At 37.5% G+C, this 24,277-nt stretch overlaps 1 protein-coding gene across 1 annotated transcript; it reads left to right on the top strand.

Moving 5' to 3' along the window:
• Positions 1 to 4,854: 4,854 nt before the first annotated feature.
• On the top strand, positions 4,855 to 19,745 carry LOC126823699 (arylsulfatase I). Its single transcript, XM_056101696.1, has 13 exons — positions 4,855 to 4,967; positions 7,281 to 7,392; positions 8,007 to 8,058; positions 8,600 to 8,703; positions 9,249 to 9,355; positions 10,846 to 10,904; positions 12,765 to 12,885; positions 13,498 to 13,595; positions 15,070 to 15,209; positions 15,964 to 16,022; positions 17,076 to 17,187; positions 19,243 to 19,379; positions 19,531 to 19,745. Exons 1-13 carry the CDS (start codon positions 4,856 to 4,858, stop codon positions 19,701 to 19,703), a joined length of 1,386 nt encoding a protein of 461 aa, XP_055957671.1. The 5' UTR covers position 4,855; the 3' UTR covers positions 19,704 to 19,745.
• The last annotated feature ends 4,532 nt before the right edge of the window (positions 19,746 to 24,277 follow it).

Genomic DNA, 24,277 nt, shown 5'->3' with positions numbered 1-24,277 from the left:
TTTTCCGAAAACTTTGTATTTAACAGATTGTTTTTCAACTTCACTGTCATGAGTGGACGAACTCTATCGATTTTCAGCTTTCCGAAACCTTCAATTCCGGAGTAATCCATCATTTGCAAGACACCTTCTGAACGCGATATATGCTACAGTTTTGACAAATGTATTTCGAATTCGGTTTGAATCATTGGGGCCATGAGAACCCTGTCGATAGAGGTACCTCATATTTGTCCAAAATCTTGTGAACACGACAGAGGCTACATACCTCGGAGAAGAAACTGGGAGTCAGATGATGCCTAGAGTAATTGGTCAGTCTGGTATGATAGTAATACTGATCGAAAACACAAAAGTGTATGCGCGAAGTGGGGGTGTCAGGTACTTTAGTTTTTTTCGATCTAAACCACTTTTCTGCCACCTCTCTCACTCTCTCTCGAAAAGCGATAAATATGGGGCAACCGAATATCAGATATCCACACCTCTGCAACCATGCTACAAGCAAGGCTGATATTTTTTTTACAATTGATTCACACTGTGATGGCATCCATTACTACACATTTAGTTTATTTGCTTTCATTATCTACTTCTAATGATATGCATATATATTTTATATTGCTTGAAAGTGCTATATTCATATATTTCAACCAAATTAACGATAAATGGTTGGCATAATATATATATTTACGTGAATATCAACTGGAAAACCTATTAAGATTTTTTTTAATGTGAGTTCAACGCTTGAAAGTTAATTAGATTTAACTAGTTTCTCCAACACCACTTGCTTTTGTTTACTTATGCCTAATGCGTTTTACATTGCTTAAAAGTTTTAACGCTAATACGTTGACATTACTTATTTGTCTGAAGATCATAATTGAAAAACAGTACAATTTGTTATGTTCTCAACAGCACAAAGCTGGTTAGATTTAAAGGAGAATACTACCGCCAAAAGTTGTTTTAATATGAAAAATAACGTTAATATTTTTGGCATTGCGAAATTTTAAAAGTCATTCTGAATATTTTTACAGAGGAAAAATATACCAAAAAAGAACCACGAATTGACATTTATGCATATCTGCAGCCTCGTTTTGATTTTTTTCGGTGAGTGACGGCAGACGTTGTAAATTTCCCTAAAGAAGGCTATTGCAACTGAGCACTGCATCCCGTCATTTTGACTAACTGAAAGCATAAACTTGGTCATTTGCGTTGCATGGGGATGTACTAATAACATAAATCGGGAAGCACATGCAGAAAGGTCTGGACACATAATTAATACCTGTCTGTGTGAGTGTTTGGACTGAGCAGCAGTCTACAAAGCGTTTGTAACAAGAGACTGGTATTAGGAGCCTGGCTTGTAGGATCTTGAAGACGGAGAAAATCCTGGGGCCATTGTGGCTCAGTGAGTAAGGCGCTGGTTAGCCAACCTGAAAGACCCGGGTGTTGGCCGAGAAAGTTCCTCAGGATTTTCCGGCTTGGTTTCCCTTTAACAGTGTACTCAGGGCCTGGAAGAAAAGTGTTTGGTTGTTGGGTTCAGCTAGAACTCAAGAGGTCGTGTGTAAAAGAACCCTTGACACTTGAAAAATGAAATAAGAGAAGGTCGTAGCGCTCTAAAATTCCACTCGTGCAAACATTCCGATAGCACACTGTAGAAAAGTGGGGTGTTTAAAAAGTCATTTCATTTTTCCAATAACTATACTTGGTCTTTGATATTTTTTATTACAAAGAAATTTCTAAAGCAAATACGCATTAGAAAAGTGATAAGATTATAATGTGTATTGACAGATATATTCCCGATGTTTTCAGAGCAAAGGAGTTCCCACCACATGGAGCTTGAGGGGCTGAAGAAGGAGGAGGAGGGTGCTGCATTCGGCAATTAGTAACAGACAGGCATGTTTCTGTGAAGAAGTACGAGGGAACAGCAGCCCGACAAGAAACATTACTTTGACTTGTAGCATATGTCGAAAGGTAATTTAAAGATACATTATGGGGGATTAGATAAAGAGCTGGCAGTTCTCAATATAATAATTGAAAACTAGATAATGTAAAGGGAATTTGCTGAAAATTTCAGTCAAATTGATCCACTCTGAACCGAGATTTTACCGATTGAATATTGGGGCTAGCCTCGATCATCATTACTAAAGTCGGTAGGATAAAAACATAGTCTCGATTATCCATTTTTTGATTTAATTATGAATGGAGAGTGAGAGAGAAATGGGGTTTAACGTCCACTCGACATAAACTAAGTCATTTCGGGACTAACATATGGTTTAATTTTATTTCAATAATTCGCTTGCTCGTAGGGGTCTTTAGTAGTGGGAGGAAACCGGAGGACCCGGAGAAAACCCACGAGGTTGGACAGGCGACCCCACTCCTTGTCACGTACAACCGGGGATTCAAAACCACGCCAGCTGATTCAATGACAGGCCTTATGATACAGCGCGCACGAATTATGAATGGAAGTCGAACAGCAAATCGGAACCTAATCCATTAAACGTCACAGGCTAGCGATGCCATCGAGAGTTGATTATGGTCTGGATAAGTTAATTAATGTCTAAAATTAGATAACATTTCAGACCTAAAGAAAGACCTGCAATAGCCCGATTTAGCTCTTGCATAATGTATGTTTAAGTAGCATGGATAAATGAGCTTATCTTCAATAAAAAAAAAAGCTTGATCTCGCTTTAACACTGTAATCAAGACCTTCATGTAAAATTCTACATTTCGTCAAAATTTTCAATCTAACCTCTCAGATTCCTTGATAAAAAAATATCATCGCGAATACCACATTTCGTGCTTTTCAACTGAAATATCTACCTGTGATAAGTTGGAAAGTTCAAGTTCATTCAACGTCAAGGTTTTTCTAAAAAAAAAAAAGCTTCGATTGCTTTTCCTTCAGCTGCTGTAAACTCTTCCTGTGAAAGTCACCTTTGTTTTGGACAATGTTATTGGTTACGTGTCTGCAGTAAAGGGTGATAACGTAGCTAAAAGTTTAGGAATTTCAGACTGATCTTGCAGGAACATGAAATAAGCTTTACCCTCACACAGCCCCCACCACCACCACCTCCCCTGACTCTCCTATTGATTCATGCTTAACTTTAGAAATTTTATGTATCATGATTATTAGTATCTTTAAAAGTGATATTGTCCTATTTTAGGACAATGAGAGGCTTAATGTGATGAAGTTTATTTGTGCTAGCGGCCATAAATTAAATGATTTAATGCAAGATTTAAAATCATGATATGGTAATAAAAACAGAGATATGGGAAGATCTATAGTCTGCTTTAGAAGAAATGCTATTTGCTGATAATACGAGAAGGGTATAATTTAGATGCCATTTAAAGACATATCTTCCATTCACTCCATTCATTAAATATTCCCTTATCTGTGTTGATAAATCTACGCTGATGAAATAATAATAATTATTATTTACAGTTTGTTTTTCGACCAAACTTGACCAATTTGTCTGAATTATTGCATACTTTATAATGTAAACATGTCGATTAAACTACGAAGTCAAATGAAAAAGAAACATTTTTGATCAGTCGCCGCTACACCGATAGTATTTATTGCGCATGCTAAGTCTTTATATAACTCAATATCATCCAAAGTCTTGAACACTGAAAACACGAATAACATTGATGTTGTGATCTACCGGGAAAGGATGGGCTTTTGATATCCAATATTTAAGATAAAATAAACAATAAATACTATCGGTGTAGACTGGAATAACCAGACCTTAGAGATTGCCATTTGATTGAGACTTCTGGCGTATTTCGCCGAACATAGCTGATTTGAAACAAGCCAACAGTGAGGCTGATGTAGCCCGCCGAAATCCCAAAATAAATAGATGACACATATTAATTACATGTAATAGCACATTTATTTTTTTCAAAAGTTTCAAGCAATCACGCTAATTATCAACTATACACTAAGCTTCTTCGTCACTCGCTATCAGATAGAATAAAAGTTATCTTGTCTCAAAGCATCGTCCAATGAAACTGCTTAGCTTTAGCTCGAAATGTCAATCATTGAACTCAGTCAAGACATTCACCTAATGAACATCTGCATCAAGTTTAAAAATTCTACCTTAATTAAAAGCAGAGTTGTTATGTTCCAAAAGTCTTGACCAAACAAATTGCTTATCGCTACTTAGCCTAAGCAGAAAAGTCTCATCATCGAACTTAGTCAAGGTAATGATATAATGAATCTATACTCGGAGTTTCATCACTCTCACTTAATTAAAGGTAAAGTTATCGGCCCCAAAGCATCAACCAATCAGATTACTTATCTCTACTTACCGTAAGCAGACACTGTTTATCATTGAACTCCACCAATGCATTCACCTACACCAAGTTTGAACATTCTAGCTCAATTAGAAGGAGAGTTATTGTGTTCCAAAGTCTGCTTACCCTGAGCAGAAAATGGTCATTATCGAACTTAGTCAAGGTATTGATGTAATGAAACTATACACCAACTTATCACTCTCACTTAATTAGAATTAAAGTTCTCGTGTCCCAAATCATCAACAAATTAAATTGCTTATTCCTGCTTACCCTTAGCAGAATGGGCTCATCTTCGAACTTCATCAAGGCATTGACCTAATAAACACCTACACCAAGTTTGAACATTCTAGCTTGATTAGAAGTAGAGTTAGCTCCTTTAATAACTTTTGTTGTATGACCTTGGTGATTGTGAATCTTCTTGATTTAGTTCATGTGCTCATTTTTTGTAATATGATAAAACATCTTATACTTTATCAGGTTAAAGATAAACTACTAATGTCCATCTGATTGTGTATATATATACATTTGTATAGGTAAATAATTAATGATACACCTGCTAGCGTATACCGAACAGGTAACAATGGTTATGGGAGAGGGTCGATTGTTGATATTTCTTGTGATAATATGTACGAATATTGATTCTAATGTCTCAAAACCACCCCACATAATCTTTATAGTTGCCGATGATTTAGGTGAGTATTTTTAATGGAAATGAAACAAAATGGAATGGGGTTTAACGCCCTACTGTTCTGCCCGGACGGGGCTAATGAAGACGGGCATACGCCATACAGTGTGCCATGAGGGAAATTTTTCTCGGGCAGCGGCACTATGGCCTACTTTTATATCAAATTCCAACTGCCAGGGTCTACACGAGACCTCCGTCCTGCATCACTGATCAGGGGAAACCACGTCAGAAAATCCCGATGAACATGTTCTGCCAATACAGGGATCGGACACGCGATCTCAAGGCTAACGAGCCATGATCTTACCCAATTAGCCACAGTTTAAATGGTATTGTTGAATAGGAATAATATTTGCATATCCTCTTTCTCCCAGATTTAATGTTTTTCCACTTTTTTACTTATTGTTATACTTACATTGTATATATTATTATTATACTCGATTAACTACATGTTTTTAAATTGTATGAGATTATTACGAGAAGTTCGAGACTAAAGATGACGCCTTGAAATTGATGATTGCCTGTCCAGTCCCTAAAATCTCCAGTTCTGGCACCCTCGCAGCACGCCCATTGATTATGATTAGCATAGCCACAACAGCATGTACATAACCCTGGTAATGTAAACCCGTGTTCACAAGCCCAATATATACCCGGGAACAGAACTTTTCAGGTTAAAGTATAACCAGTCTTAGAATGTTTCGTGCTTTATTCAAAGGTATCGGAGGGTTATTCACATTATCTGCCCTTGATCGTAGCTTGATTCTACGAACCAGTTTAAGGGAGCCACGGTGGCTAGGTGGCTAGGACGCTGGCTCGGTAGCCTGGAGGTCGGGTGTTCGATCCCTGCATTGGCAGAACCTGTTCATCGGGATTTTCTGACGTGGCCGAGAAATTTCATCTTGATTTTCCGACGTGGTTTCCCCCTTGATGCAGAACGGAGGGCAGGCAAAGAACAGCTGTCTTGTCCTTCGGATGAGACGGAAAACCGGTCCCGTGTATATATTGGAATGCACCTAAAAGATCCCCTGGCAGTTGGAATTCGATATAAGAGTAGGTGATAGTGCCGCTGCCCGGGCAAAATTTCCCTCATAGCACACTGTATGGCGTATGCCCGTCTTCATTAGCCCAGTATAGGAGCAGAGCAGTAGGACGTTAAACCTCATTTCATTTCACGAACTAGTCTAAGGCGCATTGTTTATGTTCACAACAATATGGCCATCTGTTTGTTGCAACAAGATGGGAGTTACTTCCCTTCGCCAAACTCTTCTGTATTTAACGATTTTAAGATTGTTCGATAAAAATTAGTACAGTCATCAAGGGCATATACAGGGGCAGATCCAGGAATTTTTGCTGGGGGGGGGGGTCATGTTCCTGAGACAATGTATCTCCCTCTCCCGCTTGGTCTCTATCGTCATTTTGGCGTATATACATACACATTGAGCTTTTAAAACAGAGAAATTCAACACTGCGTTTGACGTCAATTTTTATTATGAATTAATACAATGACTTTGTGATTCAATTTCATGGATGCAAAGCATTAATTGTGATATCACATAATGTCTATATCATTATCTCGTGCTTTGAGAGCCCATCCTGTCCCAAATCTGACGATAAAGGATAAGGCACACGGCCGAGAAACCTTTCTCATAAAAAGTGTTGATTTACAAAAAAAAATTATGTAGCTGAGCAGGGGTGGGGGGTCGACCCCCCAACCCCCCCCCCCTCTGGATCCGCCCCTGATATACATGTAATTTGAATATGTATCTTCCCCATGGATGAACCAATGGGTTAATGGAGTGGAACGGAATGAGACAACTGGGGACACCGAGGACGTTCACTATGGGACTGGACTTGAATCTCCGGGGTTTTATGAGCGGTACCTAGCTGATTGGGATATGTGACGTGGACGAATGCCACACCACCCCCATAGCAATATACACGTAATTAAAATAAAACATAAATAACGGTATGGTATCGACGACCATTAGATCTTAATCCATTCAAATTGAAAATATTGTCTCGTCTTTCCATTGGTGAAAGATCCATCGCGCTCCTGTCTTCAGTTTTTATTTCATCACACATTTTACTTTATGGGACTAAACATATCAATGTGTAATCATTAACATAGAAGAGTGCATAATAGGTGTATAATTTAATTCACTAAACCTGTAAATTGCACCATTTTTTATTATTCTTGCACATCTTTTATGTTAAAATTGAATTGTTTATATTTATAGGAGAATGTGTTAAATAGGCTATGCTTGTTTCCAACCCAATTCATTAATGAATAAAATATTGTTTTATATATTTGTTTTATATTTAGGCTGGAATGATGTAAGTTGGCACACAGATGAAATATTGATGCCAAATCTGGACAGGATGGCACGTGCTGGTGTTATATTAAACAACTCCTATGTTCAACCGATGTGTTCCCCGTACGTTTTAATTTCATTCTACTTCAGACTGAACAAATGAAATCGGGTTTAACGTCTTGTTTTTCTGTATACTTCAGACTCTAATCAACTTAATTCTTGACAATTAATACTGATCGATGAACAAAACCATAAAGATAAAATAACTGTGTTTTGTTCAGGTATATTTGTAATCAAGTCATTCAAAAGACGTGCACGGCAAGACTAACTACCATTTTGTTTCTGCAAAGTCGTCGGTGGGGTGGGATTATTAACTGATGAAAGCGTGATCAGTTTAAGAGAGAACGGTGACGTATCTACAATATGGCACGACGTACTCTGGGTACTCCTTGAAGGGGGCGCAAACTAAGAGGTACTGCAGAATGTTGTCGTGCATTTCGTTTTGCATTTGCATCCATGAAAGCAACGAAGGTGCAGTTGTAATTTCCATGTAGTGCCATATCTTGTTAGTTAAAGGATTAACGAAATTGACTTTATGTTGAGCTGATTTTAAATATGGGTGTCTATTGTTTAGACAGGGGCCCAGTTCCATGCTTGCCATAGGCGATGTTTTCCTGAGAGGAGTGCGATAAAGTTTTAATCCACGCTTTTAATTACTAGTATAAATTATATTACAGATCTAGAAGCGCCTTTATGTCTGGTTATTTTCCCTTTCACACGGGACTGCAGGTAAATGATAATATACATTAGAGACCTTTGGCATCCGTACAAACACGAACACTAACCCGGCATTGCTTCGTGTGACGTCATCTCGTACAATCGTGTTAGCGAGTAGAAAATGTTACGCGTACGGCGTTTGATTCACGCGTTTGAGTTTATAAACATCTTTAGATAATATGTTCGATCATTTGCATAGAAATATAACATAATTTAGAAATGATCGTACGTCGGATTGTGTATTTGTTTTTGTACCGATGCAGAAGATCCCTATCATATATCAGCATGTCTCTTTTATCAACAGTCTTCAGCTTTAATGCTGCTTCATAGAACCCATAGGGATACAGCTTAATGGACTAGACATCCTCCTGTCTTTGCCAATGGTGACTTGATGAGCGGATTTCCAAGGTGGCGGGTCAATTGTACGCACATACTTCTTATTTGGCAGCTGTTTAGGATCGATTATGTTTTTCAATAAAAATGAAATTAACAAATTCTGTTAGAATAAATTTGAATCTAGTGCTCTAAACAATACTACCGTATATTTTCACAGCACGATGTGATTGGCGCAAGACAGGCGAACTTTCTAGAATCGAAATACAAAATACTACCCCAGTACCTTAAAGAAAAAGGATATGCAACACATATAGTCGGCAAGTAAGTGGATATTATTGTTTTAAAAAAATCAGAAAAAAACAACACACCGCATTTCAAGCATGTTGCATCAAACTCTTAGTAATGAAACCGTCTCTTGAGTCTGAAGTTATAACTATTGACCTGTTTTTAATTTCTGTACACATACGTAGAAGCACTATTTTAATAACTTTCTGCGTTTGATCAGTTGAGTAAATTATTCAGAAGATTGGTTTTTGAGCATATATTATTTTTCGAACACTGGCAGGAATGGTAAAAAAACAAGCACACTAGCCTGAAGTGTACCACAAGGATCGGTACTGGGGTCAGTTTTATTTTGCAAGTACAAGAAACATTTGGTAACCTGCTCGTTAAAATCGATTTATTTTAAGGTGATCACAAATCATTAATGCCGTGTATCGTCTTGGGTAAACATATAAAGATGTTTAACAGATGTGAAAGATAATCAGTTTTCCGTGTCGCAGTGTATGGGACGGTGTCTTTATTTGAAATAACATAACTGACATTTAGATTGATATATTGTTGTAAAATAAAATATGTTGTTCCAGATGGCATTTAGGATTCTGTAATTGGAAATATACACCAACGTACCGAGGTTTTGACAGTTATCTGGGTTATTATGTAGCTGCAGAAGATTATTATAAACATAACAACAGTGAGTACATTGCTTGCGTAAGTCTGGCCTTGGAGATTGGCTCAAATCCTATGGGGCAAACAGGAGGGAGGAAGTTGGTTCGTGTCAACCTCGCATTGTTCATATTTGTTAACCCATATGTTCATCTAGAAGCGAGAGCCTTGACCATAATGTGAACACTGTCATATTCATTTGACATTTAAAGTAGCTAAGTCTCTAACTCAATATCATCCAAAATCTTCAACATTCAAAACGCGAATTATTTGTCAATTTAAATCAACATTGATGTTGTGATCTTACCGGTAAAAGATGGGCTTCTGATATCTAATATTTAAGACAAAATAAACATTTTACCATTGGTACACGAATCGTGTACCATAATGCGTTTCAGCGCCATTTGTAACAAGGAACTAGGAAAACCAGACTAAGCATATTCAACAAATCATGTCAAACGGTGACATATTCTTATCTGGAGAGCATGCGCAATAAATACTATTGGTGTAGACTGGAATAACCAGACACTAGAGATTTCAATTCGATTGAGACTTCTTGAGTATTTCGCGGAACATAACTGATTAGAAATTAGAGTAAAAACAGGAATTATTGAATGTAAATTAGTTTATATACATTCATATTACATTATTATATGCGTTGCGACCCATTTGTATCAATTTCTAAATCCCAAATATTAGCGATTTAGCTCCTTTAAACATATTTTGATTTCGGGCAAGGTTCTGAGGTACCACGGATTCAAGTGCAGAGGGTGCTACTTATAGCAAAGAAAGTCGATGGTTAAACGTATTAGATTTCAGACGTGGTTAACGCTTAATGCTTATATCATAATGTATGTACCGTAAACACAACGTGAAGTCAAGAAAAGTCTAAAAGAGAATAACAAAACAGGTCATACATAATAGATAGCTATCTATGAGGTCAGACTGCTTTAGTGTTGATTTGGATTGCCGTGATACTGGATGATAGTGTCACATGCATTATAAGAGAATCAAATAATAAGTGGTTGGTTGAGTCTTAAGTAATAAAACTTAATTGGGTCTAATTCTTCACATAATAAATATAACCCTTCACTGGGTAGAATGTCGTCTATGACAATCCGAAGAATATAAGCCCAGGTGGTTCTTCTGGTAAAAACTATTGAGAGGCGCACATCAGTATAATGTATGTTCGATTCAGGCATATTTGTACTCAGTTAGAAATGCAGCGGTGATTTAGCTGGCATACCGTATCCCAGAATTTTATTTTGCCGTTCACAAACAATGTCAACTGTACATATATCTATTCTGATTAAACAATTCCACATGTGAGGTGATCTGTAACTCAAGATTTTCTAAAAAAAAAAAAATGCCACTAAAATTAGGTTCGCAAAATATTAAGTAATATATGTTGCTAGCAACATAGTCCAGGCAGATCTTTACCAACTTCAACCTTCTTGATCGGCTGCGTCGAACACATATCGTTTCCAATTAATATATCATCTTGTTCTATTATTATAGGTAATGGTTATGATTTTAGGTTTAATACCTCTGTATTGAATACAACTGAATATTCTTTAGTAAGTATGTGATGGGTTGCAAACCTTGAGTTGAAAACACAAAATGAACAGCTGAATATTTATTAGTTAGCAAAAGAGATTGGCATTAAATTGGGACGATAACGAACCTACTTAGTTTCATTATTAAGCATTTAATTAAAATTATTTTAGTATTATTTCCTCTATAAATGACCAATGCTAATTCCAAATTTCCTTCGGTAAGCATAATTATATAACTTTTTTCAGCTGAATATTTATTAGTAACCAACAGAGACTGCTCATTAAGGTGGTACCATACACCCGACCCCATAGCAAACCCACTTAGTTTCATTATGAAGTATTAATCAGGGGAGAGAGAGAGAGAGAGAAATGGGGTTTAACGTCCACTCGACACAAACGAGGTCATTTCGGGACTAACATATGGTTTAATCTTTTTATTTCAATAATTCGCTTGCGCGTAGGGGTCTTTAGCAGTGGGAGGAAACCGGAGAAAACCCACGAGGTTGGACAGGCGACCCTACTCCTTGTCACGTACAACCGGGAAATCGAAACCCCGCCAGTTGACTCAATGACAGACCGTATGATACAGCGCGCGCGTGCTAACCATTCGGCCATCCAACCCCCCATATTAATCAGGATCATTGGAGTGATAGGAGGAGATTGTATTGCATGCAAGTAACTATTCGGTTAAATATAATGACGTAACTTGGAAGAGGCCCGATTTTTACATAGACGTGATTGGGAAAATCGTTTAACAGAGAATTGACATATTTAATTATTATCGCTCTAATCGCCAGGTTGTGTAATGTTAATTTAAGTAAGAACGTATACTTTAAGAAGAAAAGAAATCTACTATTCTCTAACTGATGCATGGTTAAAAGCCGCCCCCCCCTCCCCTCCCCTCCCCTCCCCTCCCCTCCCCCCAGTTGCGAGGGTCGCGAAAAGTTAACTGAACTGCCTTTATTTCAAGTCCATCTAACTTCCCTTTTATCTATGACGATTAGGTAATTAGAAAAACGTCGGACGGGATAGAGTTTTTCCCACCTTCTTTCCTTGCGACCCTTGATCAAATAATTAACTGCTGTCAGTTATGTGCAGTTTAAAAAATGTGAAACATTTATCCACAGTCTTCGACATTGCAAACACAACGTATTGGTCAATTTAAATCAACATTGCTGTGGTTATCTTACCGTGACAAAATGGGATTCTGATATCCAATATTTAAGACAAAATGAAGATTTTAGAATTGGCACACGATTCGCGTGCCAGAATGCCTGTGTGCGCCATTTGTAATGATGAACGAGGCTAAAGACATCCCACAAGAGAATTCTAGCGGTGTAGACTCGAATAACCAGACACCAAAGACCGTCATTTAAGTTTTATTAGAAATTACAGTAAAAACAGAAACGATTGAATGTAAATGTACATTCATATTACATTATTATATGCCTTGCGATCCATTTGTGTCCATTTCTAGGTGCCAAATAACACAGATTTAGCTCCTTTAATGCACGGTGGTTAATTGCCCATGTGAATTATATCCCTCACATTCAGGCAGTGTATCTAATAACATATATTTTTCCAGTTCAGCCTCACAAGAAAACAACATCGACTGTTTTCATAGCAAGGAATTTAGAAAATAAAAATTAAAACTTCATCTCATCGCAGAGTAATTTTTTAAGCTCGTCACAACGAGCTTTCGGGGCGTAGGTAGACCCTCGCCTAAAGTCCTAGAATGGTAATCCCCCCCCCCCACACACACACACACACACACCCACACCAATCAATCAAGAATTGCTTTAGCCGGCTCTGTATGTCCAATCCTAATGCCATGTCTATTTCAGGAAGTATTATTAAAAGGATTTTTTCATGTGGTTTCAGGATGTATTTACCAGAAGAGCCAAAGAAATATTAACGACTCATACCATAAAGACACCACTGTTCCTGTATTTGCCTTTCCAAAATGTTCACGCTCCGTTAGAGGTATTTAATAATATTTTTGGTTGTCTGGCAATACCATTTTGCTTAAACAAAATGTTGAAGGATATGCAAGATCTTAGGCATAGCATTTGCACATAATTGCTTTTGAATCATGTTTAATATTGGCTGCCAAGAATGGAAAATAAAATTCATTCTAACATCAGTGATACATTCAAATTATATATTTTTGATGAAAACGAATATCAGGACATCAAGGAAATGATCCGCTCTTTTCATCAGGGAATGTGGAATCAATGTAGGTATAAAACGAAGTAAGAATCTATAACGGACAAGTAAAAACTAAAGATATCCCTACTAACACACCGCGTATATACAATGCAAACACTTGATATGTCTCTATTTTTGTCAACAATGTTGTGCTTTTGCAAACTACGTTTCTGTATATTCCATTAGGTACCAGAAAAGTACGAGAAGAAATTTGCCAGCATTCAAAACCGAAGTCGTCGAATTTACAGCGGTAAGTTAAATGGTTTGGTTAAGAAGAGATTAATCCGGCAATTTATATAGGTAATTTGCCCCATACTTCAGCCTGCATTAATTTTTGACCCCATTAAAAATTTGTGTTATTTAGTCAGTATTACCATTAACGTCATTAGCAATTTGAACTTTACAGGAATGGTGTATGCACTAGATGAAGCAGTAGGTCAAATAATGAAAGTACTGGATGACCAAGGCTATATGAATAACTCTATAATAATTTTTACAACTGATGTAAGTAGACTATGACAAGTTTCTGTCTGGCTTTGTTTTTCTCAAGATGACCGTCTTGATGTTGATAAGACTGGTCATTCTCGTTAGTTGACAAGGCACATTACTTAACGACGTGCGGTGCCTCTTTCTATTGATCTGAGAAGTCACGGTGGCTAAGTAAGTAATACGCTGGCTCGCTCCCGGTGTTCGCCGAGAAAGTTCATGGGATTTCCCCTTGTCAATGTCGAAGGATGGAGATCCTGACAAGGACAGCTGTCTAGTCGTTCGAATGGGACAAAACCGTGGTCCCGTGGACATATTGACGTGCACGTAAAAGATCCCTTGGCAGTTGGAATTCGATATAAGTTTAGACCGTAGCGCCGCTGTCAGATCAAAATCACCCTTATAGCTTCATTAGCCGGGTCTGACGTTAATCCAATTTCATTTCTATTGCTCTGATCCTAGAAGATATAATTCTATTTATATATACACAAACGCTGTCTATCTGAATTCCTCGAAGGAGAAGTGGTATTACCTGTTATTAGCCCAATGAAGCGATAAGTTACTCGTAGATTTGAGAAGCTGGAACTAGTTATGTTTAAGGGTGATCTGGTATAGTGCGTGGTATATGAATATTACTGTTAATCGATACACGCACATGTTATAATACGAAATACCAATCATGTGATAACACCTTCAGATAATTTTATAACCTGACCTGGACTGGAAAGAACATATTGACTTAGTCATCTCCATGGGTAGTTGTGTTTAACTAGAAACCATCATTAATTTTCCATGTTTGTAGTCATTGTAATTAATGACATCTGATAAAGATGATATCTAATCCACTTGTTTAGGTGAAATTACACCTCCGTATGCGTATAGAATTTAATGGATAGTTTGTGGCAGAGGGAGTGTGGAAGTTGAGATTCTCCATTCACACCTTAAAGGAGCTAAATCGCTAATATGCGGGACCTAGAAATTGACACAAATGAGTCGCAACGCATATAATAATGTAATATGAATGTGTATATAAACTGATTTACTTTTAATGCTGAAACGCATTACAGTACACGATTCGTGTACCAAGGTTGATAACAACACCAACGTTGATTTAAATTGACAAATAATTCGTGTTTTCAATGTCCAAGACTTGGATGATATTGAGTTAGAAACTTAGCTACTTTAAGGGTTGTTGTAGACTTGAATTGTGTTCGATTATTGTAAATATTTTATATTTACAATGCTGTTCGTCTTTTAAACTGATAGTATTGAAATGTTTACCCACTGAAGAACACCAACAGCTAATTACCATTTGTGTCATCTTTGTTATGTTTTAGATAACATTTGTGTCATCCTCCGCCATCAGCCCTGTTGGTGCAGAGAATAAGGACGTTATTCCCCAGTTCATTTCAGTTCAGTTCAATTCAAATAGCTTATTAGAAGTTAATGGGCGTGTAGCATGGTTTTAACTATATAGTATTTAATCTTACAGAATGGCGGACCTGTAGTTAGTGGTGCTAATAATCTACCATTACGTGGAGCTAAAACAACTATCTGGGAAGGTGGTACCAGGGGTGCTGCTTTTGTCTACAGTCCGACATATTTACATAAAACACAATATACTCACAATGGGTAAGAATACCTTGTCCTAATTGGCTACTAGCCATGTTTAAATCGAACTCCTGTTACAAAGTGAAAATGAATTAATCTGTCATCAAGCTGCACATATTTTGTATTCCTGTTAGACAACGCCTTACTGTCTGTCCAAATTCCCTTTAGGACTACTAACTGGTTATCATATGCATTGGCATAACAACGAAAGGATGTCTAACTTGTTATTCATTGGTATAACAAATTTCATATTGTCCCGGAGTCGAGAAGCAAGCTAAGTGCATTCTCTAATCCCGACTGGTTGCGCCTTACTGTTCGCCTTAAAGGGACAATAACACTCTTGCTGGCTTGAAAGTTCCAGAAAATAAATAATATCTCTATCTAAGTACTAGATGTTTAAGTGTCCTACCTGTTGTGTAAATTATCCATTACATCCTATTTTACTTGTCCAGAGGGTTCGAAAATATTTTTAAATCGAAGTTTCATTTGAAAAGGTTTACGTTAGACGTTTCAAACCATTATGTTGAATTTTTCAAATTTTTTAAATAAGGTGTGTTAAGATAAAATGTGTATCATCAATTAATTGAAATAGTCTACAATAGTACAATTTGTTGACCAGAATAAAGATTGGGACATATTATTCAGTTACAACAAGAGTGGTATTGAGCCTTTAAGACACTACCTTGCACACGGGTGATTTATAATCATTGCTGGTATAATATATGACCGGACTGGACCCACTACATATTCCATATTTCTACCATTTTATTTTCAGTCTGATGCATGCTGCCGATTGGTTTTCTACAATACTCGGAGCAGCTGGTGTTGATATTCGTAAGATTCGTCATTATTTAAACGACACTGATCGTCATTTGAATCCACCGCCAACCACGATATTGTGAACGGTGATTCTCTAAAAGAAAATTAGCTCAAAAATAATTTAATTCCGTTCAATTTTTACAATCATATTTTGCAACATTCAGCATCCTTTGCGGACAGTAGAAACTCGCTCTAGTCACCTGTAATGTTGGGCCATGTTTTAATCTGATTGAATCCAAGCTGGGTGATTAGCTTATGGAGTGTTTGTGTCTCAGCTAATTCGTTACGCGAGAGCTTGTTCCTTTTATTCTGATTTTTTAAGTAGATCGAGGCATTTGTCATCTAAGCTTCAACTACAGGGCTACTTGCCCACTAAACTTACAAAAACCTTTAAAAAGTTTTATTTCAGTCATATTGACTTGATTGGTAAATATAACAAAAACCTGTAAAAAGTTTTATGGCAATCATATTGACTTGATTGGTAAATATAACATGTCTCTTTCGGCAGTTATTCTAGATATATTTAACTGACCCGTATACTATCTCCCTGATTATGTCTACTACATCGTTAAAACTGTTCATCGCGTGCATTTTGCATACGGATAGTCCATTGGCCAACCACGCTATTTTACCGAGATTTCGTCTTATGGTTTAGATGCAGCTATGGCGGGTGTGGCGCCAGGCAGGGTAAGCTTACTCTCCCGGATAGCTGTTACCACTGTTTGTCGTGTATTTTGTAAACGGTGAACAGTCATTTGCTGCTAAAACCATTTTGCCTATACCGTTTTTTAGGACTTCGAATTTTGTCTATGGTTTGGATTGTTCGTACTTGGTTTTATTTTAAATCTAACTTTTTGATTTCTTAATAATAGTTAAGTAATCAATTTGAAAACAGTTTAGCATGGATTAAATCGTGAACAATTAGACATTGTCCGTACAATGCACGTTAAAACAGTGAGAAGAAACAAATTAAACTTTGTTTTTCAAAGTTATTATTGTAATGGTAAAACTTCTTCAGTTTTGGTTTGTTTGGGGTTTTTTTTGTATGGCCTTCATTCTAAAATGTAGCTGATGGTGTCGATGGGTTGAATTTGTGGAATATGATTAGTAATGGTAGTAACAGCACAAGACAGGAAGTTGTCCATAACATTGATGATATATATAATAATTCAGCTATCAGGTAATATTGATAATATACATTATAATAATTCAGCTATCAGGTAACTAAATCTATATTTTAATAGGTTGTCAGCGGTAAGGGACAGGGGACTGGACCTCGTAGAATACTTTATTATTCCAGTCGATGCAGATTTTTATGGAGCCTACCCTAACCCGATTCCCCCACATATTTAGTACGTTTACGGTAATATATCTCGAAAAGCCAACATAGGAGACTTCTGAAATTGTACAGTCTAGTAGTTTATTCATCCCTTGATTCCGTAAAACAAAACAAATTTTGCCACCAAAGCCAGTTTGGAGTGCTTGTTGGTGTAGTGTGGGCATATCCCTTGTTTATTGCACCCGCGAACCCCGCCTCGAATCCAGGTGCTGGGAAATTTGCGGTGGTATAACTCGATACGCCAACATAAAAAGTTAATGAAATTTGGCATGTTCATACCTTATGCACCTGTCAATTGGGTGAAATAAAGATCATGGAGCCACCAAAGCTAGTTTAGAAGTTATTTTGCGCAGCGAGTCTACCCTAACACGATTCCCCCATATTTTTAGTATGTTTACGGTAATATATCTCAAAAAGCCAGCATAGGAGGCTTCTGGATTTTTGTATTCTAGTAGTTTATTCAAACCCTAACTCTGTGCAATACAAAACAGTTTGCCACCAAAGCTAGTTTGGGGGCTTTTTGATGCAGCGTGGACGTACCCCTTATTTATTGAACCCACGAACCCCGCCTCGAATCCGGGTGCTAGGTACTTTGCGGTGGTATATCTCGATACGCCAACATAGAAAGTTAATGGAATTAATGGAATGTGGCATGTTCACACGTTATGCATCTGTCGATTTGGTGAAATAAAGATCTTGGGGCCACCAAAGCTAATTTAGAAGTTATTGCGTGCGCAGCGAGCCTACCCTTACCCGATTCCCTCATGGTATAGTATGTTTACGGTGATATTTCTCTAAAATTTTGTATTCTAGTAGTTTATTCATCCCTTGATTCCATGAAACAAAAAAAAACCATTTGGCCACCAAAGCTGGTTTCGGTGCGTTTTGATGCAGCGTGGACGTACTAATTTTCTGCGTGCTCAGTTAACCAAGTGTGCGATATTTTAGTATGTTTACGGTAATAGTTTATTTTTTTTTCATGGGATGGGGGGTCTATTAAATATATACTTTGCATTAATATGTCGTTTTCTAATATAAAGGTAACAACTATTTTCGTGACAATTATATCTAGGTTTTTTTTGGCACTAGGAATATGTGTGCTAATTTCACTTCGAATCCGGGTGACCTTATGGCTTTATCGCGTAAATTATTAGTTTCCGTAATAGTCCGGACTTTTTTCCGTATGCAAATGACGTTCGTCGTAGATGCCATATAAGGTATATGTTCTACTATGCAAGGTTCTATTATGCATTTGTCAATTATGCAGAATGCAGAAGTGTAATGTGCAAAATTGCTATTATACTGTATTTTGTATTATTGAAAAGTGTATTCTGTATTTTTACACCGTGACATTGGTATTGTTGAGCATTGGAAATTGCAAATTGTAAAACTAAAATACGTATTTTGAACTACTGACATTTGCAGTTTGCACCGTGAACAATGAAATAATATTGGCAACGTTATACTTCCATAGATTTTAAGTCCCATGGCATCTCATTCATATTTTACCAGTTTTATTTCGATAAAAGCAAATAATGAAGGACCGTTTAACGTCTAGCTATTAAGCCCCAAATATAAGGAAAATGTTCTATCCTCCATGTATACTATTGTTGTTACTGCGTAAAATTGACCAGTGAACTAAATATGTTGATATTCCAGACAGGGCGGTATTGCAGACGATAATGATTCACATGGTATTTTATGAAGAACCTTTTGTTATATAGTGAAGTTTAGGGATAGGAAGTGGGATATTCATTCTTACTCCAAGTGCAATGCAGTGGTCACTGACGCAATATATGACTTACAGATTACTTGTATATTGACGATGGGAATTACCACTAATACATAGCTTGCCCACAAAACATGGAGGAATCAGTTTTGTTCTTGTGTTTGTAGAGATTCAAGATATAAATTGATGTTTGGTAATCCAGGTCGATATAATACATGGTATCCATTACCTGGTGTAGATGGTCACAGTCAACTAGCCCCAGAGATAACAGATCTACCAGAAGTGCAGCTCTTTGATCTACTAGGTAAATATGGTATACTATGGCATATTTCCCCGATACTACTTTTTCCACGTTATTTGGTACGTTCTCCTGATAAAAACTAAATTAAGGTTCAGGATTTTGCCAAGACAACGCTGATGGCATCCCAATAAACATTGTATTTATATATTTACAGAAGATCCTGGTGAACATTATAATATTGCTGATCAAAATCCAGATATTGTACAAAGATTGACAGATCGTCTCAACCTTTACAAGAAAACCGCCATTCCTGCTCGCTACCCAAAAGGTGACCCAGCATCCAATCCTGATAATTTTGGAGGTGTTTGGTCACCAGGGTGGTGCTAAGTTATAAATATTTGGTGATTAGAATTCATATTATAAACATCTTTTGTAAAAGAATAAACAATTTAAAATTAATTGAGAAGGCATTTTGCCTAAAAGAATAAACACAGGACAGGAGACAGACATCCAAACAGATTTATCAATTTCGTTTGGTATTAACAGTGGTCACAATTGTTATCCGATTTTGATGAAACTTGAAATATAGGTCTACCTCCCAAGGATCTGGGTTCCTTTCGTTACTGGCGTGTGTCGTGCCATAACTTTATGAATTATGGCCGACGATTGTACAAAAAAAATACGTTTTTAGCTTGGGGACACTCAAGAGGTCACAATTTTTATCAGATTTTGATGAAACTTGAAATGTATGTTTATAACCCAAAGTTATTGGTTCCTAGCGATATTCGCGCATATCGGATCTTAACTTCCTGAATTATGACCCCTGATTGTACGAAATATCGCGTTTTTAACTCTTGGTCCCTCAAGATGTTTGAATATATCACCGTTACATCCTAATGATGGTTGAGTCCGCATTATGGAAAGTGCTATTCTGATTTATCATTAAAATTATTAGTACAATGAAATCAGGCGAGTCACGGGGTCTCGGTGATTAAGGCGCTGTCTCAAGTTCAATGTATCTCGGGATTTTACAGAGTCGTTTCCCATTGGCAATGTTGCACGGCGATGACAACCTGGTGCGATGACAATTTGATTTTCCGTGTACACGTTGGCGCAGATGTTAAAGGGCGCCGGAAAAGGGGAATTTAACGAATGGTGGATTGAAACGCCAAATTTATCTCATAGCACACTGAATGGCGTATTTCCGTCATCTTTCTCCCGGTTGGATTCAATGTCTTGAGGAACGTTGTTTCATTATTTAGTACAGACCAACATATGTCCCCCATTCAAAATCACCAAATATGCAGATGGCATCCATGGTTATAATCTGGCTATAACATTATCAGGATATGTTTCCAAACGGCGCAGATTGTCACGGGACGTCGGGAATCTGGCACTTTTCTGGTCCACAGTCATGAGCTTTGGCGCTCCTCTTGCAGAAGCATTTGTCATTCCTAGCTCGTTGAGAGGCCCACAACGATGGCAATATGTCGAGTGGTCAATCGTCGATTAGTCATTACCATGCCATGTACCAAGGTAATGTTTTCCTGAATGGTTGCTGTTGATGGTCTTCCAGGGTGTCGGTCATCGTCAAGGCTCCCTCTGGCACGCTTAAATGCCGCAGTTCAGTTCTGTACAGTGGAAAAGAAATGGGCGTCGACACACGATTTAGCGTAGATTTTTTATTATCGTAGCAACGGTGGTTGACATCGAGAATAATCCATTTTATCGAAGTCAAAATAAGACCTGCAATAGGCAGATAGAGCTCTTACATAATACATCTATAAGAAGTTTATCGACAATACCATACAATGTCTTTCTAACTTATAGCACCACATAGTTCCTCCCATCCTAAATAATTTGCCCCATTTCTCCTTGACTTTCTGCAAATCACTAAATGCCATCCATTTACAAACAAAACAAGCCAACAGTGAGGCTGATGTCCCCCGCCGAAATCCCCAAATAAATAGATGACACATATTAATTAATCGCACATCTATTTTTTTCAAAAGTATCGAGCAATCAATCTGATTATCAACTATACACTAAGTTTCATCACTCTCTATCAGATAGAATCAAAGTTATCTTGTCCCAAAGCATCGACCAAGGAAATTGCTTATCTCTGCTTAGCTTTAGCTCGATATGTTAATCATTGAATTTGGTCAAGACGAACATCAAGTTAGAAGCAGAGTTGTTATGTTCCAAAGCAGACAATTCTCATCATCGAACTTAGGGAAGGTATTGATGTAATGAAACTATACACCAAGTTTCATCACTCTCACTTAATAAGAACTCAAGTTATCATGTCCCAAAGCATCAACCAATCAAACTGCTTATCTCTACTTACCATAACCAGAAAATGCTCATCTTCGCACTCTTATCAAGGCATTGACCTCATAAACACCTACACCAAGTTTGAACATTCTAGCTCAATTAGAAGGAGAGTTATTGTGTTCTAAAGTCTCTGCCAATCAAATTGCTTATCGTTCTGCTTACCCTCAGCAGAAAATGCTCAATATCGAACTTAGTCAAGGTTTCATCACTTTCACTTAATTGGAACTAAAGTTATCGTGTCCCAAAGCATCAACCAATCAAATTGCTTATCTCTACTTACCCTAAGCAGAAAATGCTCATCTTCATACTCCATCAAGGCATTGACCTAATAAACACCTACGCCAAGTTTGAACATTTTACCTCAATTAGAAGGAGAGTTATTGTGTTCCAAAGTCTCGGCCAATCAAATTGCTTATCGCTCTGCTTACCCTGAGCAGAAAATGCTCATTATCGAACTTAGTCAAGGTATTGATGTAATGAAACTATACACCAAGTTTCATCACGCTCACTTAATTAGAACTAAAGTTATCGTGTCCCAAAGCATCAACCAATCAAATCGCTTATCTCTGCTTACCCTAAGCAGAAAATGCTCATCTTCGAACTCCATCAAGGCATTGACCTAATAAACACCTACACCTAGTTTGAACATTCTAGGTCAATTAGAAGGAGAGTTATTGTGTCCTAAAAAGTGTGACGGACAGACAGACTGACAGATAGACGGACGAACCCATTTTAATAATCCCCTGCTTTCTTCGAAAGGCGGGGGACAATAAATCTTGATCTGAGTTTAAAGGGACAATAACACTCTTGCTGGCTTGACAGCTCCAGTAAATAAATATTAGCCTTATTCTAAGTATTAGATGTTTAAGTGTCCTACCTGTTGTGTAAATTATCCATTACATCCTATTTTACTTGTCTAGAGGGTTCGAAAATATTTTTAAATCCGATCCTATCTGTTGTGTAAATTATCCATTACATCCTATTTTACTTGTCCAGAGGGTTCGAAAATATTTTTAAATCCAAGTCACATTTGAAAAGGTTTACGTTAGGCTTTTCAAATCATGTAGTTGAATTTTTCCAATTTTTTAAATTAGGTGTGTTAAGATGAAATTTGTATCATGAATTAATTGGAATACTGTAAAATAGTACAATTTGTTGACCAGAATAAAGATTGGGAAATATTATTCAGTTACAACAAGAGGGGCATTGAGCCTTTAACGTCGAAGGCATTAACATTTTTTTTTCAAATTTGGTGGTAACAATTGGGGCCATGAGAGGATGTACCACATCCATTGTCAGCTTTTCACGACTTTCTTTTCCGGACTTATTCCCCTTTGCCGAAAACCTTGTGAACGCGATATAAGCTACAGTTTTCAAAAGATTTGCCTGTGAACGTGACAGGCTACAATTTTTGACGTATTCTTTTCAAATTTGGTTCCAGAGTCACGCCCTCCTGTTCCGAAAACTTGTTTTTAATACATGTAGATTGTTTTTTAAATTCAGTAAAGACAGGACGAGCCCTATCGATTTTCAGCTTTCCGCAACCTTCAATTCCAGAGTAATCCATCATTTGGCGAACGCGATATAAGCTACAGTTTTTAAAAATTAATTTCAAATTTGGTTTGAAGCATTGGGGTGATAATAAGAACCTTATTGATAAGAGTTACCTACCTCTTATTCGGTCAAAACCCTATGAGAAGAAACTGGGAGCCAGATGATACCTAGAGTAATTGGCCAGTCTGGTATGATAGTAACGCTGATTGTAAATAAATACAAATGTGTATGCGGGAAGTGGGGTATCAGGTACTCTATTCAACCCGTCCAACTATTACGAGATCACGAAGATAAATGCCGCTATTCACAAGTGGAGTATCATTACTCCCGAAGTAATTTAGTTTGTGTCGAGACGGAGTGAGCCTTAACCACTTTTCTGCCTCTCTCTTTCAAAAAGCGATAACCACACTTCTGCAAACATACTACAAGTCTGATATTACTGAGCGCCATGGAAAACGCTTTTTTTCCCAAATATTTTATTACTATGTGGTTTTGTATGTATAATATTATGCAATACTATGAACTATTGTTTCACACAATGCTCCGAAACGCAAAAAATATCGGCCATTGTGCACAATAAAAAATTGCACGAGATGCACATGAAAAACTCAATATTCACGTGCAGCATTGTGTGTGAGCCCTTTAAAAGCATGTTTTCAACTTAATGTGCAGTACATGAACTGTGAAACGTCAATCTGTCGTAATCTGTTGTTGGACGTTGAAGGAATCGAGCTAGAGATGCCGAGACTTACTGAAAATCAACGGAATGAAGCCATGGGAATGTCCAGGGCTGGCATGTCTACACGTGCTATTGCCAGACACTTCAATTGTCATCAGTCCACTATTGTAAGGTTGGTGGAACGTGTTCGAGTTACTGGATCATCACGTGACCGTCAACGTCCTGGTCCACAACGCGTTACAACCCAGGCTCAAGACCGCTACATCCGGGTCACTCATCTGCGTGACAGATTCCGCCCAGCGACTCGAACAGGTGCAGCAGTCGTCGGAAGACAAGGACCAGTAAGTGCCAACACCGTAAGACGTCTAAGAGTAGTAGGACTCCGTGCACGACG

Source organism: Patella vulgata, chromosome 6 (genome assembly GCF_932274485.2).
Source record: "Patella vulgata chromosome 6, xgPatVulg1.2, whole genome shotgun sequence".
In the NCBI taxonomy this organism is placed as follows: Eukaryota; Metazoa; Mollusca; class Gastropoda; family Patellidae; genus Patella; species Patella vulgata.
Note: the sequence above shows the minus strand (reverse complement) of the source record. Positions and strands in the feature narration are given on the sequence as shown.